Source organism: Mytilus galloprovincialis, chromosome 14 (genome assembly GCF_965363235.1).
Source record: "Mytilus galloprovincialis chromosome 14, xbMytGall1.hap1.1, whole genome shotgun sequence".
NCBI classification, from domain to species: Eukaryota; Metazoa; Mollusca; class Bivalvia; order Mytilida; family Mytilidae; genus Mytilus; species Mytilus galloprovincialis.
The window spans coordinates 3,173,764-3,193,975 of record NC_134851.1 but is presented as its reverse complement, the minus strand read 5'-3'; the positions used below and the strand labels follow the sequence as shown (position 1 = coordinate 3,193,975).

The following is a 20,212-nucleotide window of genomic DNA, read 5'->3' as shown; positions in this document are numbered from 1 at the left end:
AGAGAGATTATGTAATAACCTATACACTACTTATTGGATTTAATATCAGTTGATCTGTAAATGCTTCTACCATCTAATATTTGTATATAAATCTGAATGAAATTTACATAATGGAGATCTGCATTTACATGCAAACGACTATCTTCCAAAGGGATTGAAGACTAGTTGTAAGACTACCCACAAAAGTATTGTTAACAAATCAATTCAGAAACTCAAGTTTTATCCTTATAAATAATTTTGAACATTGTAAATCTTCGTAAATGAAATCTAACCAAATAAAACCTTCTGACACTATGAATCATACATTTTGCATTTAAGTCACACAGACCATTCATAGATTCGAATTCTGTACTACCGTGGTTCCACGAACTGGAAATATAAGTTCACTCACAATAATTGACCCAGTAAGAAAGTGACAATATAACTACTGTATAGTTCAACAAATAGCTTCAAATAACTTCTATAGATAATTAGAAAACCATTAAAGTCAATACATCACATTTTTATGATCAACGTTTTTGTAGGAGGCAAAATCCAAATTTGTTGGCAAGCTTCAGAAATGTTTTTATTCAATGATAAAACTAAAAATTCATAAACATTTTGACAAAGGAGGTACAAAATAGGATACTAATCGACCTGATTGTATCCTCTTTCTAACAGTAGTTGTTCTGCAAGATCATGAAAGATGGTATCCCACCTTATAAAAATATACCTGCATAAATGTCCATATATATATCAACTGAAAATATTTGGGAAAAAAGGGTCAGTTGATGGACCATGGAATAAAGCCAAGTCACTGGACCTTTCATCAGATCTAAAAATGACCAATCTTATTGTTTGTATTTTTTTATTGCAATAAATTTCATCTAACAAATGTCTGTTGTCATAAATGTCTACCAGTTAACTTTTTATAACATTTATCAATGAAGTAAGTCAGATAGGTGTACATGTATTAATTATCTCTCTGTACCAGAGGTGACAATTGAGTCATCGTTTATATAGAGGGTCACACATAGTTGAAAGTACATTAACATTCCATGAAAAAAAAAACAGAGTGAACTTTTTCAGAAGTTTTGCAGTGCATTTTGTATGTACAGAGGATTTTTGCTGCAATGATTAATTTAATTTTCTGCTTTTACAGTGCAGTTGAAGATTATTGATATCAGGACAATCTGAGGCTAATAAGGGGCATGGCCTAAGGGGTCCCCCCTTTTTGTGATAAAAAATTGATTGATTATTTAGGGAATCACTGAAGCATGTAATAGATAGGTAGAAACTGTATAAAGCAAAAATTATTAGCATTAGATATCTCATTTATAGGTGAGGTATTTTAGGCTCGTAGAAGCCTCTTGTTAAGTACTAAGATGGCCTTAATTTAGTTTTATTGAATAGTTTAAAATCCATACAGACTTTACTTTGAAGTTTTTTTTCTGGTTTAGATCAGAGTTAATTAAGATAGTTTAAGTTTTCTATCTTTAAAATGTCTCATCTCTTAGTCTTGAATCAATTAAGTCTTAGTCTTGACTGTCTACTGTGTATGGTACAGTTCTAACAAAAGTAATAATAATGTAATCAATTAATCACATATGTAGTATATCACAATTAGACAAAGTAATAAATAGGACTTGTTAATCCCTGGCACACTCTCATAGTGTTATCACTGCTGGAAGAATGCAGGGGCCCAGGAGAGGGAATTTTGTAGGAATTGTTTTTAATTTTCCATCTTTTTCCATACCCTATTTAAAAAGTTTCCTGAAAATATTCTTCAATTATGATTGTGGTATCCTTATTTTCAATTTCCATAAACACCACCAAATTTTCCATCAAATAACTTCTACAGTACAACCTCCAATGAGGTAACTTTTACAGTACAACCTGATGTTGGAATCAAATTAAGATCTGTCAAAGGTATTTAGTATATATGAACAATTCCCTGTAAATCTACTGATAATAGATGCAAACAGACATTGATGTTGATGTATACAAACAGGAAATATTTATGATTTATGACCAAAAGAAATTACCCCCATGGTAGCCCCAACATTAATTGCTGAGGCATCTGGAAGATCATAGCCCTGCAGTACTGTATCTTCTCTCACCTGTGTTCCTAATCTGAACCACTAGTATTCAGTAGCTGCTATCATCTCTCAGGCATAGCATCACTTGGCCCTGGATCTAATAAATTTTGGCTGCTGATGTGAAACATTATTTAGAAATATTTCATTTAATTATTTATAAATTGTGCAGGAATTTGGAATATATTATAAAAGGATTATTTATATAAATATTAAGTGATTGAGGTTTTTTCAAGTAGGAGTCCTGAATAGTTTCTAAAAATAGATTGGAATTTAACAGGATAGGAAAAAGGAAATGATCAAACTATGATCAGCATCCCATGAGGAATTGTTTATTTCGAGTGCATGAAGTTGCATAATATTATTTGTTGAAAATCAATTAAAATATTGATTTTGGAAAAATATTTTGACATTATTTCATGGATTTATAAAAATCAGGATAGTATCCATTGGAATTGTAAACACCAGCTCATAAAAAAAATACTTTTCGGATGTTTATCTGAGAGATGCCGGGAACCTCAGTGCAAAATCGAAGTAATGGTGAGTTTTACTATTAACTGGAATTCATGTTTACGCTAATTAGTACTGACTTCATTTATTTTGTTTATCATTTCTGTTGACCTGTTATTAATTGCTTCTGTTGACCATAGGTCAGTTACCTTATGGTAATTTGTTAGGAATCTTATGATGAGTGATGGATAACAAATTGTTGATAAATATTTATATCTTTGGGAGTATGCTTAGAAAAACATATATTTGTATAGAAAATTGAATTAGTTATATGACCAGCCTGTGGACATATTTATTATTTACATACAAACTGTCAATTTTACATGTCCATTGTCACACCTTGGTTTCAGTACAAGGACAGACGTTTTCATGAAATACTGCAGGCCTGAAGACTCAAATTAATATTCACACTAAAAAGTGCACCTTTTCATTGAAACTTCATTAATCTTAGGATTGTTCCGAAAAACAAGTGTTTTTTGTTGCTTTGACCTGACCTAAATTTGAATACTAACTCTGTAACACACAGAACAACTGTGTATATAATGTATGATGAAAATTAATTGTCCATCTGTTGGTTTCATGGTATATAAAGGATTCATTTTGGTTCATACTGGTATTGAATCAGGGATTCCAACTCATAATACTATTTCACCATCAATCAAGAGAATTTAAGGATAACTTAAATCAATTTAATGGGGTGTACTTTATTGTGTAAATTTAAAGTTGTGCTTGACTCACACAATATATCTTTAAACTGTTTGTTTCAATTTAATAGAACTAGACAGTGTTTAAAAATACCATTGATTCACTAAGTGATCATATAGTGTGTGGGCTTTCATTTTGTGTCTAATGTTGCCAGAATAAAATTATAAAATTTCTAATCAATGATGAGTATTATATGTGGTGTAGATTAAACTTTTAAGTAGGTAATAAAAAAGACTGTTAAAAAAGAAAAATCTTTTAAGTGAACAGTTATGCCTTTTTTTGGCAATCGTCTATGGTGGTAGTAAAATCACACAGGTTTTCATTTTTCTCTGCCAAGAATTCTAACCACTTGTCAATGTTAAAAAAGACTGTAATTCAAGCAGCATATTTGAAATGTATTTAAATTGAGATAAATGTTTTCTGCAAGATAACTGATTGTACAATGTATTTTGGGAACTTTCCAACAAAAGATATATTGTGCAATGTCTGTGTTTTCTCTAAAACTGATTTTCTTATATCACAGTTGATCTTTGTGGTTTAATATTCAATTAGCAAACGCTTCACTGTCTGATTAGAGGAGATCATTTCAAATTATAGAAGGTCAAATTTTAAACATAAGTAAATAAAAAATTGTTCTGCTTCAAACTATTTCCAATTCCAAAAGGAAGTTTGCCAGTTTATCATTTTGGTTCGGTTGAGGTGTTCTATTTTTTCCCCTGATTAAATTTTGAAGAAATGATATCTCAAAAGGTCTAATTATACTGATACTGAATTAACTTTTAAAGTCGTAAATAAAATGGAGAATGGAAATAGGGAATGTGTCAAAGAGACATCAACCTGACCATAGAGCAAATAACAGCCGAAGGCCACCTGAATGGGTCATCAATGTAGCGAGAAACTCCCCCACCCGGAGTCATCCTTCAGCTAGCCTCTATACAAATATGTATTCTAGTTCAGTGATAATGGACGTCATACTAAACTCTAAATAATGCACAAGACACTAAAATTAAAAATCATACAAGATGAAAACAAATTTATAAAGATTGATTTTCTGCTTTTTCCAATAAATTCTAAGGACATAACATTTGATATCAATTTTCATTAACCTGCTTACCTTTTTGGATTTTCATAATTAATTTTGAGTTACCTCTCTTATACCACTTTTAACAATATTAATGTGTGACACTTTAAAACTTGTGATGTGTATTCAGTACAAAATGGATAAAGATGTCATGAGTTTCAAAACCTCAGTAATTGATAAATAATTCTTAAGATAAATATAGTACAACATTTGAGATCACTTCAGTAATACCGACCAGTGTTAAGGAGGAATAAAATATTCAGGTCTGATTTAACAGGATATAAGATATCTATTTTATCGCTAACCCTTTTGAAGGATGCAGCTTCTGTTCTGATAAGAGGCAGCTGTCCTATTCTAATAACAAGGTTGAAAACATGAATCTGATAGGCTTTTTTTAGTTATTAAGTATGTAGAAAAAAACAGGTGTGCCTAAAATAATGGCTGAATTCGTACTACGTTCTGGTTAATTTAGAAATAAGAGGATGAAAAATTGAAGAGAATTGGTTAACATTTTTATAGTTAGAGCAATTTGTCTTCATTTGTGTGCTTAAAACAGTTTATGTAATGATTATTTTTGAATGATCTAAGGGACGACATAAAAAGTTCAATATAGGATAAAAAACTTAATTCACATAGTTTTTTCACTGACCCCCCCCCCACCCCCCTCTTAATTTAATTTGGGAAAAATTGATTTACCAATAGGGATATATGTAAAAATCGATTTAAGAAATACAAAACTTGCAGAATTTTAACCCCCACCTCCAAACTATTTGATTTAAGTTTTTTATCCTACATCGATCTTTTTATGTCGCCCCTAACAGTTAAACTTAACACACAAATCAAAACAAGTTCGATCCAGCTATAAGTTTATTCCACAATTGTCTTAACCATTTCAATTGGTTTTAGGCAGATCTTGATAGTTGATCTTTAAAGCAGTTTTGTTGCTTGCTTAGTGTAATTATAAGAAGTAATTAATGGAAATGGACAGTGGTCTCCTCAAATTTAAAATGTATGATTATGTTTTTGACTGAGGGTGCAGGGGCATAATAACACAGAGATGTCAATTTCCTAAACAATGTAATGTAAAATGTAGAATTTTTTATTAAGCTGGTTTGATTTTAAGTTTCGACATACCCAGTTACCCTGCACTGAATCGGTCTCTGTTATCGTATTTTATAATTGTGTTATCTAAAGATTAGTGCCTCTTAATGAGTGGTCCATTGCCTTTTGGTAGTAAAATTTCTACACCCAAACTAATTTTCACTATTTTCAAGTGGTGCTTCAGATGCCACCAACTTTTAGAAAATACATTTTGGATCTATACTATATTGACCCTGTCTTGAATATGCATGAAACATTTGCCACATGACCAATTTTCGTGGATCTAGGAAAAATTGTTTATTTCCTTGATATTTGAATTGATGGTTTTGCTAAAGTCTGCATTCATTCTTATAGATAACGGAGGTCACTTTGTTGAACATCTAAATTTGTGGTTTATCTATATCCTAGAAATCTATGAAAATGATTTCCCACGAATATTAATGAATCCACAGTATAAAAATATCAATATAAAGAGTGTGCTGCCGTTAAACAGCCTTAGACCGTTTGAATAGTTTTACACTAGTTTTTTTGGGGCCCTTTTTTGCTTGTTGTTCAGTGTGAGCCAAGGCTCTGTGTTGAAGGCCGTACATTGACCTACAATGGTTTACTTTTTTTAAATTGTTATTTAGATGGAGAGTTGTCTCATTGGCACTCACACCACATCTTCCTATATCTATTGACATTTTATTTCCTGTTTTTGTTTTTTATTATCCAATATGATATTTATTGTCCTCATAAAATTCATAAAATTCCCAGAATCCTCTAGTCACATGTCAGTGGTGATGGTAACCAGAAAACTTCTGAACTTAAATACCAGATAATCCAGCAGGGGGTGGCGTGTGGCACATGTTATTTAATGGGATTATGGGTAATTATAGAAACAGAACCTTAGAGGCATGAACTGAGATCTCTCACTGATTGGAAGGGGTGAACATTCATTGATCATAACATGCTTTATCTGTTCTTAACATGTGTTTTCATTGTTTTTGAATCACCTTGAGAGAAATTAGATGAATAGTTGAAAAAGAGGTGGTGTGTTATATTTTTGATAAAAAAAATAAAAATGATTTGGGTCAAAATGAAGTTTTATTGCAACTCATCGATCATTACAAGTTTATATGACATGATATACTGAATTAAAGCACCATTTTTTGCTCATGAAAGTAGGGTATGTAGAAAACAAATTAATTTGAAGAGTTTCCATGCACATTATTGTGATAAAGTGTACACTATAACAATTAGAAATTAAATATGTAATTATTGCAGGGAATTTAATCATTTGTTCAGTGCTTGAAATTTTAAAAATTGATTAAAACTGAAGCATTTACAAGTGTTTAAGAGAAATTTGATGGAGCCTATTTTTTTTTTTTTTTTTTTTTAATTTTGAAATAAAAAAAAAAGCATTTTGACCCTGGCTTTTGATGAAATGTCTTATATGAATGGTTATATTTGAAAAGATGGCCAGATTGTTGCGATAATTTCATTATATTCTGTAAGATATATGTTTCCTTAATTCATTCTAACCATAACTGTCCTCCATGTTTTAACCACTGGAAATCTGGAATTGCTATAATTTCATTATTTTGTGGTAAGATATACTTCGTTTCCTGTCTAGATATACCAATAGAGATGCACAGCCTATTAATTCTGAAGATACAGAGATGAAAAATCCATCAAAAAGATGTAACTGTTAGTTGAGGCTCACCAGGGGTTAGAATGAGGCTCATTATTTGTTTTATTGGTTGCCAGCTCTTAGGAAAGTTACAATGTCTTGGACTATTCTCTCAATAATAGAAAAACAAAAGTGCCACATTATAGAGGGGATGATCGAGGATTTTTGGTTAGGGAGGGCACAAACTTTTTTTTAATGTAAAATTATTGAAATATTCTTCTATTAAGCTGAAGACAACCTATACTTATCAATTTATGTAATTAATTTTATTTTATTTTTTTCCGGGGGGGGGGGGGGGGGGGGGGTCCCACTTCCAGAATTTGCCCCTGCCACAATATATGGAGTAGATCTTCTTTAAGGGTTATTCTGTATAGACTGGTGGCCATGAAATAAGTTAACCAAGAGTAAGAGTGGCAGTTAACACCCTCAATAAACCAATCTTTAGGAGGTTCAACCTTCTGTACTCATTCTGAAAATATTTAGAATTTTTGAGGTAATTAACATTGTATTGATGTGGAAATAATATAGAAACAAACTTGTTGCCCTCTCCAATGATGAGCAGCCACTAAGAAACAATGCTGCATTATTAAGGTACCAGATTATTAGAAACATGTGTGATTAATTAAGTTGATCAATCATACACAGTATCTTCATGCTGTGTCTCTCAGTGTGTTTATATCATAGTGTTTATAGCAGAAGTTACTCCGCAGATGACCTGTTCTGATCATGTATATCTTCTGTAAAATATATGTTTACTCTGGTACCTTAATAATTAGGATGAAACCAGTCATGTTGCTGTTGTGGAATTCCTGGTGAATGTGTTTGCTTACTTTTGTTGGAGGATAGATGTTGATTGAATTCTTCATCAGAGATTATTTTTTGAAGGAAAAAATGGAAGTTTTGGAATAGAGATTATTTTTTGAAGGAAGATTATGTAGTTTTTGGAATAAAATGGAATTAAATAATTCATTTTGATTTAGAGATAAAGTGGTTTTGGAATTTTAACATTTCTGAAGGATTTTGTCAACGCTTTATTAATGTTTCGGATGTAGATATTTTTTTGGAGTACTGATGTTGTGAATTAGTGGAATAAATATCAGGATGTCTACCTGTACAGTTTATATTCCTCCAGGTAAAAAACAAATCTTATAAAAAGTTGTTTATCCTATTTTAAATAATTAACTTTTGATACTTTTATCACTAGGATGATCAAAAGATTTGACATAACTGCTAATTCAGAAACAATTGCATTTTTTTATTGCTAATTGATAGTTAATCAGCAGACAAAAATGAAAAAAACAGTGGATGAAATTTCTGGACTTGATGCATCTAAATAGTGCATGGATTTTGAATATGAAAACTGCCATTGAAAGTTAGGCCAAGCCATTCTAAAATACCTAAATGATTATAAGAAAAAATACAGAAATACCTGGAATTGGCTTAGATTTCTAGAGACAATTAGATAGTCTGAGCATTGATGAGTCCTACTTGAGACTAATTGATATGATACATGTATGAGTTAAGATAATCTTTATCGGATCACTTTGCATCATGAGGTGCTAACGAGTGGTGTGCAAAAAATGTCATCTTTCTTCAAACAAAAAGATCTTAGGCGCAAAAAATGCAGCTATTTTAAGCCTATGTTTCAACGAAGTTATGAGTGTTCTCTCTCAGAAAGCAATTAGAATGAGTGTATGCCAAAGCTCGTTAATTGATGATTTTGGCACAGACTCCACACTATGATTACACATATAATTGTGGTTGTTTGTGTGTATAGTCTGTTAATTATAGATGTTAATTAACTTTACAAAATGTTGTAATATTATCTAATGATATTGTCTACTGGAAGAAATGGGAATGATACAGTGGTTAAATTGAGTCTGTTTAGTCAATAAGGAACTAAGGGAGTATTTTTATTGTAAGTGCATTTAAAGTATTGCATCTCTTGGATTACCATTAACATGCAGAGGTTCCCTATATCTTTTTTTGCAGAACAATAAAATATTGTTCAAGATAAATTGATTATAGTTTTTAAAACCCTAATTGTAGAAAATTCTTATCTGTTAAATTAGTTTTGCCTTTAACCTTGTCAACATGTCCAAGTTTAAAACCTGAGGAGCTTTTCCTAAACTTTTCTCTGGTCTTATACACCAGGATTTTTGTTTCTTTATCCGGTCCTTGGTTTGAACAGTATCTTGATTTTCTAATGTCCTCTTTGTAAATGTCTTGTCTGTATCTTTCCTTTCTCGTAACTTTTGTTGTTGTTGCTGTCACCGTGACTATTCTTTTTGATGATTATTTTGTATGTCAAATTGTTTATTTTGATTCTTGAACTTCCATCATCGATATACAGATTTAGTAGTACAAATATTGTATCTATTAATAGAACACACAGTACCTTTTGTTAAAACTGAAGTTGCTTGAAGCCTCTGTCATCTTTTGATGAACCCTGTGTTGATATGTAATAACATCACCATCAAGGTGTATACATCCTCCAGGAGATATTTAAGGATTTATGACATGATAAATGAATTTTTATGATTAATTCTGTTGATAGTAAACTGTTTACACCTTAATTAATGTATTGCTTTTGTAAAATGGTCATGAATTTGCCCTTGTTACTGTTTGGTGTATTCAGTGTGGCATTTGCTAAAAGAAAGTCAGGACCCTCTTTATGGAATGGAAAAAGGGAATATACCTATTCATGGACTTGTTTTCTGGAATGGACCAAGAGAAGAGTTCAATATTATCTAAAAATAATGTTGAGCATGTAAAAAGTGTTTAGCCAGTCAAGGTCATTAAAAACTTCAACCATCATCATCATCATCATGAGCAAGTAAAAAATATAATAATTTTTGAGAATATTTAAATAATTGGGTGAAAAATTCCAAAATCTAATAGATATTTTAAATAGGAAAATATACAAGTTCACAAAAATCATATTCTTTTTTAAAAGTTTTACCAATCACATTTTTTGCCTGGATGCTAGTATTATTTTTGTTGATTAAAATTGCAATCAGTTTGACAATTCACTGCTGAAAAAAAGTTCTACATTTTATCAGACCTGGCCTTGAAGTCATAAAACTTTCGAGTCAGTTTTTTGTACTCATACTCCAAAATCAACCAATCAAAATGTTTGATTTTATGTTTTGAGCATGATTTTTGTGCTCCGAGCACTGAGCAAAGTTTTATGACTTCAACCTCTAGAGTGAATAATAAACTGAATACAATTTCCTTTTTACCTTATTCAGATGCATGTTTTTTTAATTTTGTATTCTGTAGTAGCTACTAATTTTCAGATATGCGAGACATGGCCATGTCCCATAATGCAACATCACGAATTTCATATGGACATGCAGAGGGCCCAGTTGATGGCAGCTTATATGCAACAGTACATAAACGACAGCATGAATTTGTCGATAACTCAACCATTTTACAAAATGGCAACACACAGTTTCAAAATGGCTCACAGGCTTCAAGCGTGGATTCTGGTATTTCAGCCTCCTCTGGTATTAATTTTATTCCCTGCATGTGTGTTTTTAATAATAAACCAATGTCTTGAAAACATTTCACAAGTGTATTTTCTGTAACAGTACATAAGATGTAGGGGTACTGAGCATATTGGATATTATTTTGTTAAGCTTAGTTTTAAAAAGCAAACAAAAAAATCCAACAAACATTTTATGATTTTTTTTTCAAGTCTTTGTTGTGAAGATTATGATAATTTGATTGTGATATTTTTTATCACTCCTTGGTTCTTTTTAGAATACTAAACTTAGACTGATAGAAACTAATTTTATTTTAAAAAAAAAAAGACATTGGTTTATTACTTTTATTTTGATTACCACAATTTACAACACATATCTATCATCTTCATCATCATCATCACTAAATGCATTTGTAAGAATGTCAGTTTTTCTGCTGAAGGTTGGAGGAGAAGCTAACCCGAATAATTCAGTCGTTATATTCCGCTTACTACATTAGCGCCTGAATACATAGACAATGAAAAATCTTCAATCAACCATTCGGAATTAACTCTGGATTTACCTATCTCGATAAAATGGAGCTAATTGCTGATTGGTCACCTCTTCTACAGGGCACCAATCAAAATCCAGGATTCATGAAGAATTTTTATCGTGTAAGGAATTCAGGCCCTCGCAAGTAGGAGAGATCGATGAAGGGGAGCGACTGAATTATTCGGGTTAAGGAGAAGCTGGTGGTTCTAACTGGGTATAACAGCTTCCACCAACAATAAAAACTGGTTGCCATGAAATAGCCAAGACTGCAAGAGTGCTCACAGTGGCTTTTAACACCTTCAATCAACCAAACAAAATTTTGAAGTTCTTAACTCTTTAAGAGACTTCAGAACTCAGTCACAATAACATTGACAGGAAACAAGTTTGTGGCTTCATAAAGAAAACAAGCATACAAGTTTCTTTGTGAAAGAGGAAACAGAAAATTTGATTTGATTAGTTTTAGGTAAAATTTCCTATATTTTGAAAGTGTTCAAATAAGTATCTTTATGGAGTTTTGAATCAACACAGAATGAGTTTGATATCTTCATAAATCCTAATTGTATCCATACTTTTACAATGGAGATGGTTCTATTTTATGAAACATGAAAAAAACCTATATAGAAGTACCCACATTTACACTAATCTCATAAGACCTTTAGAATTCATATTTTAGATGTTTCATTTTATACCTCTCTTTCAGGATTAGTTGGAAACACGAGCACCAGTCAGTACAGCTCACATGCACGTACTAGTGAACCAGTCCAACAGCAGGGATATAGTACGAGTAACAACACAATGAAATCGAGCTATAGTTCTCAAAGTACCCTGCCAAAAAAGGCAGCGACTGTGGACGAACAGAAGGAACTCGATATGATTCTTAGTGATTTGTTAAATGACCAAGTTTTTGTTACTAGCCCTAAAAGTCCCCCTAAAAGTAGCCATTCTTCATCTAACGATACACGAACATTTAGGACGTATGATACTGAAAGGGGTCCAGACGGGAAACTAACATATCGTACAGCAGAGGTGAATTATAAAGTGCCAGAACAACAACAAACAAGTTATTCCTATTCAACAAGAACATTTAACGACGATAGTAAAACATATGTGCCTCCTAATGCCTTCAGCTATACTCCAGCGTCGCCAGAGTTAGCTCGACGAACCGAATCGTCTAAAACTACAACATTACCTTATAGTGTACGGACTGATTACGAACATCAGAATGGTGACCAATTCTCATACTCACGGTCTGACGCCGATAACTCGTCGTGGTTACAGCAACAACAACAAAAGTTACGGGAACGGAAAGATAGTAAGTCAGAAGAGAGACAACAACAGGAGAAACAATTAGTAGATGAATTAAGATCTGCACAGAATAAATATTTTACGAAACGTGCTCAAAATGAGGCCGATGAACAAGCTGTTATGCAGACCTCATTTCAACAAAACATGTCACCACCCCCGACTATGAGCAATGGACCCACAACGGGAAATTACTCATACTCCATGAAAAAGACTCATACTTTTTCGACAGATAAATCTCCAGAGCCTCCAGTGAGAACGTACCCTACAGGTGAATCTTCCTATACAACTTCAAGCTACAGAACTGAATCTAACAAACCGCCCCCATCACCGGGGCAAACCAGGACAAATATTCAAATAAATATGCCTGTTTCACCCCCACTTAGGAGTAGTAGCAAAGATTACATGCAACGGTCAAGAACAAGTAGTTCAAGCAATTCATGGCAGTCCTCTCAGGGTCAAAATTCATATCGTCAAAATTCTGACTCTACTTTCGATAGGCAGTCTGAAGTCATACTGCCGCCAGTAGTCAAAACAATTACCATAACAACCCCTCCCCTATCACGGCGTAGCTTCTCGCCAACCAACCAACAGAATGTCCAAAAGACATCTAATTACGAAATTCGTCAAACCATAAGGGATCAGTCACCTGATTTCACTAAGAGCCTTCCGAGATATTCTCCAACAAAAACCAAAGTGACGGAAATTCAAGAAACAAATTTCCCAGAAGGGGATAAGAAATCTCATTACATCACTGAAGTTTACGTCCATAGAACTGCCGGAGAAAATAATCCAGAGCCAGGTACGTTTAGACCTGTCGAAAAACCATGCACTTTAGAGATACACATTATTTTTTATACAATATTTATGTAATTTTGCATTCAATGTTTTTGATACTTTTTATTGAATGACTATTTTAAAATATTTTTTAGCTTTTGCTGCTTTTCATATATAATAATAACATTTTTACCATATATTTTTTTTTTCATTTCACAACATGAGATATATGCAATATAAAAAAAAAATCTTTTTGTGAATTTTTTTTTTTCATTTGAAATTGTTTTTATCATCTAAGAATTTTTTTTATCTTTCATTGTGAAAAATTTGGCAACAGAAAAAAAAACCAAGTCTAAATACCATTTCTAGCCTTATGCCATAGTCTGCTTCATTCATACTTTAATCTGTATCTGATCTGTATCTCTCAAGTGTTTAACTGTTTCCCTCCTCTTCCAATGTTGTGACCTGTACTATAAATAGACTGCAATCCCTTATCTAGACTTGTTCTAAAAATAGAATGCATTTTTTGGAATGTCCGCTGCGAATGAGCCGAAATTTTGCGATTTTGAAAACTGCCATGATTTGTTGTTTAGAGCTTCTACTCACAGAATGAATATGGGAGATAACTCTCTCTCTAACAGTTGAATGGGAGATAACTCCGTAATGTGTCTTGACTTGCTTTTTGGAATGGAATGTTTTTAATTTGATTAAAAGACAATGAAATAATTTTTCAGATTCTTTAATTTTTAAATCTCATGAGAGAAAACTTGCAAGTTTGGGGAAATTATCAAATTCCAAAGAAGAATCTGAATATTATTTATGTCTTTATGTCTTTTGGTTGTTATTTTAAAACTGTCTGTTTTCTTTACAGTTTTGTTGGTGTAGGACTGATTTTGTTAAGCATGAAATAATTATTCTTTGAAATATAATTATTATTTATCATATTATGTTTTTTTCTCTTCAGATTGTTAATATATTTTATTTGCATGGTTAACAGTCTTGATTCATTCAGTTTTGAAAATTCAAAAAACAAAGATTTCTTGTATGAATTTGTTTTCTTTCTGTTTATTTACCATATTTACATAATTTGAATGAATCAAATTTATGCAAAAAAAGCTTCAATTTGCATGAAAATATTTTTTATCACTTTGCTTTTTGTGCTTAAAGCACTAAGTTGTTCATTTTCACTTCTACGATATATTCAGACACTTTTAATATTTCACAATTTCAAATATATTTATTTCACTGCTATGAAAATATGCCAAAATTGATTTCTATGATGTCTTTAACACATGTAAAGGACTTTCTAAGTGAGCCTCAAGCTTGCTTGTTTGTCAGATTTACAATATTGTTAAGTTACAGTAATCAAATATGTTACATGTATCAAAACAAAACAAGAAATTGAATTTCCGTAAAGTTGCTTAGCTAATTTATTTATTCATAGAAAAGATAAGTATTGTGTTAATATAATGCAATTTAATAGGAAGAATTTAAATTAATAAAAAGATTGAAATCTTCTGTCAAATTCAAATTGAACATTTGTAAAGTTTTTAATTTATATTAATTTTGTGATAAAATTGTTCTTGTATATTATCATATTCAATTATTCCATTTATTTTGCAGTCCAACATCATCGAACAAACACAGTCGAAAGAACGGAAAAAACAGAAATCGACAAAACAAGATCATTGGATGAACTTGAAAAATCTTTACAAGCCGCATCCAATTCAATTATCGCAACAAAACCAACATGGCAAGTTCAAAACCAACAACCACAACAACAGCAGACAGGAAACCAGGGATTCCAAAAGATAGAGCAAACCCAGAGAGTAACACGAAAATATGAAACAAGAACATTTGAGACGCATAACCAGCAGAAACAGGATACAGTGAGTAACGAGGAGCCACGAAGCATGTCACCATCATGGGATAATGTTTCCCCGCATGTAATCGTAGATGTATGTATTTATACTATTTATTTTCATTTTAAACATATCACAAAGACTGACCTTGTTTTCCGCTCTTTGGTAGGGGTTTTGCCTCTTTGACACATTCCCCATTTCCATTCTCAATTTTACTCAATAACAAAGACTGACCTTAAAAGTATCGGAAAAGTCTTGCAATGTCCCCTAAATAAAATCATATTAAACTAAACAACCGAAAAAAAATTAGCCTGTCAATATTGTAGGTGACCTTAAATGCAAGAAATTTGCCCTATCAATTATTTCAGTAACCACAAAAGAGTATTTTTCTCCAGTGTAAAGATGATATCGAATAAGCTGAAGTGATTAGCAATATTTAATACATTCACAACTACTACTAGTGTTTCAACAAGACCAAGAAATTGCTACGAAAAAGAAATGTTTTTTTGCACAATAACAATTCAAACTTAATCAAATAAAAGTAAAGATTGAATTATTGTTGTATATTTTTATCAAAGCAGACCAAAGGGAGATAAGTCAGAATTATTAACAAGTCTTTGTGGTATGTCTGTAAACTATTCAAAATATTCACATTAGCTGTTAAAAGTACATTAATGAATTAGTGAAAGTTAAAAAATAGAAATGGGTAATTTAATCTCTTTCTTAAGATAAGACTGAAAATAAATTTGGCAAATGATGAAAAACAGCAAATGGGATATTATGAATTGTTTATTCTTATTGTAATTTCATTTCATTTAATACCCCAATTTATTTCAGAATTGGTAATATTTTTATATCATAATTATAATTAGATGTTGTGACTAACTTGCATCAATAGTATTTAATTATACCCCTTTGTATATTAGTTGTAACTTAAATTTCTACAGTGTCTTATAATATAGATTATTATTTTTTTTTCTAATTGGTAAACTGCAGTACTGTAGTTCGTAGGCAAGTTGAAGGAATAAAATCTTTCTTTAGGGCATTGTATATTAGTGCTAGGTTGCAAGTTTATGAATAACATAAGATGATCAGAAAATTTTATCGAAATAATTTTGCCAGTAAATTTAGATATTTACAATATTTCTTGTTAGTTTACAATTTAAATATAGCTAAGAAGATGTGGTATGAGTGCCAATGTGACAACTTTCTATCAAAGTCACAATGTATTAAAACTTAACAATTATAGGTCAAAGAACTGTTTACTTTAATACATTATTCGGTTTACAATTTTACAATGAAATATTCTTTTACAACTTAAGAGTGAAATCCAGGATTCAGAATTAGACGACGAAGTTTTGTTTTTAATGAGCAAATATTCTGAAGAAGAGGTAGACATTAGCATGGAAATTAATTCTAAACAATACGGCATTTAAATTTTATAATTTGATATTTTAATCTTTTTTAAATTTAATCTGAAAATCTTCTCTTTTATTATATTTCTTTAATTATATGATATTGATGAGTTGTCTGTCCAAACTTGAGTGTAACACCCTCCTACATGAGCAGATAATATATAGTCTGAAAAAATTAGGAAAAAAAATACATCCTTCATGATAGGTTATACAATTTTTATTTTAATTTGCAAAATAAATATTGTTAACCAACCTGATCCTAGAAATGTTTTATAACAGATTGGAAAAAAGGGAAGGGAAGGGAAGCAACTCACTGTAAGGGTAGACAACTCATATTCTTATTATCTTTTTCAAATCAAATAAAAAAAATATTTAAAGCATGGATTCTCTCAAAAAAAACCTTTTTTGTAAGTCAGAAAGTAACACTTGTTCAGTTAATATTTTTGACTAGAAGTATTTCCTACATCATTTGCATACTATTTTTAGCTACATCGGACATTATTATGAAAATATAATTATATATGCAATAAATCTAAATATTACATGTATATGGATACTTATTTATAATATTTTACTGATTATGAATGTGTATAATATTCACATCATTTTTGTATATCTGAATATACTCTGGTATTCTAAGCATGTTTTATCTTTTTTTTTACATAAATTCTCCCATTTTTGAATGAGCATGAACTTTCCTTTTTTTGTTGTTGTGAGCATGATTATCTCCCCTGACACAATATTTTATTTTCTTTATTGGATTGTTGGTTTAAAAAAATAATCTGCCATTTCACACAAAAAATAAATTTGAAAATATTTTTTTAACAAACATGTTTGAATTTCATTTTAACCAAATCTGTATTGGTAACAGTATAAATATCTGTATCAAGGACTTCATATTTTCTTATATATTTGAATTGTACATATGTTAATTGGTATATAGACAGAATTTATAACTTTTGTTCAGTTTTTACCTTGTTTTATTTTCCTTTAAAACTTTTTTTTTTATGAGCCAGAAGAGAAATTACTCATTCGGGTAACAGTCTAATTAAAGATTTTGAAAACTATATTTATTCAATTTACTGAAAAAGGTTAATTCCCATGGACAATACAACACAGGATTTTTATTTCTGTTACAATTTAATCTAATTTTAACAAAATACTATAGTAAATATCAAAATTAGAAATGCTGTTCACTTCATGCAAAAGTCTAAAATGACCATTTAAATATTTTGAAATTTTATCACAAATTTTTTTTTGTTTATGTTCCGTCAGAATATTTAAATAGATACTATCTATCAAGGTCAACTGGAAAATATTTTCCATATTCTTATTTTAAAATCGTCAACTATTTTTCGATCTTTCTGATTGAATAATTTTATTGTTTTATGTCTGTGTTAAATTTCTGAAATCAAACTTTGTAGCAGCATCAAGAAATAGCTGCTCCACGTCCAAAACATATCAACGTCGTGGAGGAAGATAGATTTAGTCTGAGACCCATTGGTCCTGGCATGCAACCATTGGAACCAGAAGGGATACAAACTGGTACTCTGCCAAGATCTACTACACCGAGCTTCCCTGTTAGCCCAGTGTCAACAGCAGGTACGTTTCATTGTTAACAGAAGATTATGAAAGAATAAAAATAGTATGGTATGAGGTAACTGTAAAAACACACAAAAAAAAAAATTTATGTTGGGATAAAAAAAAAATGTTTATTAATATTATTTTTATATATACATTTTGCAATAGGAAACACCTTCATTTATTTAAGTTTATTTAGTTTGGCTTGAAGTTTAAAAGTCATCTTACAATTATATATCTAGGAAACTTCTATTGCTAGATTTATTGAAATTGATATAATTTCTAAATTGATTTGGCCCTTTAAAACATTTTATAAAAGGCAATAGTTTTTGAATTTATATTTCTTGGAAAAATAATTGGTAAATTTAAGAAATTTTTTACTTTTCCTTTTTTTTTTTGTCCTTTGAATTATTTAAGAATTAAAAAAAAAAGGGTGATACATATATTTGCATTTTTAGAACTTTTGAGTTTAGTTGGAATTTTATGTTATATAAAATTTCAGACATTTTTGATAAATTAGATGATTGTAAGTAGCCAAGTATGATTTTGTTATTTTTGTTACGTTTTTATTTTCGGTTTTGGAAATTTGAGCTTTGCACATGGGGCACGTGACTTTTTAACAGATTGCTTATTATTTTGTTTTGTTCGAAATTAGAACTTAGTTGCCTTGGAAAATAACAAAAATCAAATTAACAAATATTTTTGTCTGAAATTTTTTTGCTTTTTATTTTTGGGGGCAGATAAGATCTGATAAATAGACTAAATTGCTTTTAAGGCAATGCATAAATTACTAATTATTTTACTAGACCAAGTTTAAAAAAACACATTCAGTCTATATTATAACTGTCAAAAGTAATTTATCTAATAGCATCCCAAAATGTGTGATAAAATGAGTAAGAGCATTTTTAACCGGATTTTTGTGACAAAAATGTCGGTTATTGATTTGGGGATGTACGGCGGGCGGGCGGCCGGCCGGGCGGGCGGGCGGCCGGGCGGGCGGGCGGCAATCAAATGTTGTCCGTGCATTAACTCATGAACCGTTCAACCAAAGCTTTTAAAATTTTAATATGTTATTTCTGACAACTATACGAAGGTCAAGTTCAATAATGGCGATTTTGACTTTTACCGTTTAGGAGTTATGGTTCTTGAAAGATTGAAAAATGGAGTTTCCAGTCGTGTCCGTGCATTTACGCATGAACTGTTCTACCAAAGCTTCCCAAATTTTAATATGTTGTTACTAATGACAGAATGGAGGTCAAGTTCAATAATGACGATTTTGACTTTTACCGTTCAGGAGTTATGGTTCTTGAAAGATTGAAAAATGGAGTTTCTAGTCGTGTCCGTGCATTTATGCATGAACTGTTCTACCAAAGCTTCCGAAATTTTAATATGCTGTTACTGATGACAAAATGGAGGTCAAGTTCAATAATGATGATTTTGACTTTTACCGTTCAGGAGTTATGGTTCTTGAAAGATTGAAAAATGGTGTTTCCCGTCGTGTCTCTGCATTTTCTCATGAACCATTCAACCAAAGCTTTTGAAATTTTAATATGTTGTTACTGATGACAAAATAGAGGTCAAGTTCAATAATGACGATTTTGACTTTTACCGTTCAGGAGTTATGGTTCTTGAAAGATCGTAAAATGGCGTTTCCATTCACGTTGTTGCATTTACTCATGAACCATTCAATCTAAGCTTTTCAAATTTTAATATGTTGATACAGATGACAAAATGGAGGTCAAATTTGATATTGACGATTTTCACTTTCCCCATTCATCAGTAATGGTTCTTGTGATATTGCCAGGACACAAATAAATGTTAATAAATCCGGTTTGCTGTCGTTGTGACAGCCTCTTGTTATACTCTAAATTTTTTTTCAATTTTATCATAGTTTCAAAAAATGTCAGAACATACCGTACTTGGTCAAGTGTAATCTGAACTTTTTACTTAAAATCTGTAATTGGTGCAGGCGATGCATATTATACACAATAAAAATAAGGTTAACTTTGAAATATTGGATTTTAATGATTAATTTAATTTTCAATAAATAGTTAATGTAGTAATAACTATAAAAAAATGAGACAGCTAAGAATTGTTTAAGAGAATTTTTAAAAC

General features: G+C 31.0%; 1 protein-coding gene across 30 annotated transcripts in view; it reads left to right on the top strand.

The window, feature by feature from the left end:
- The window catches only part of LOC143059080 (tensin-3-like), a 208,572-nt gene that overhangs the window by 158,937 nt on the left and 29,423 nt on the right, over positions 1-20,212 (top strand). For 22 of the 30 annotated variants that reach the window (XM_076232557.1, XM_076232558.1, XM_076232560.1 and 19 more), the window contains 5 exons: positions 10,444-10,653; positions 11,861-13,264; positions 14,863-15,197; positions 16,424-16,492; positions 17,941-18,118. In XM_076232557.1, the coding sequence (XP_076088672.1) occupies positions 10,444-10,653; positions 11,861-13,264; positions 14,863-15,197; positions 16,424-16,492; positions 17,941-18,118 (2,196 nt within the window). Of the gene's footprint in view, positions 1-10,443; positions 10,654-11,860; positions 13,265-14,862; positions 15,198-16,423; positions 16,493-17,940; positions 18,119-18,599; positions 18,624-20,212 lie in introns of all 30 variants that reach the window. The other 8 variants (XM_076232553.1, XM_076232549.1, XM_076232544.1 and 5 more) reach the window with 6 other exon arrangements.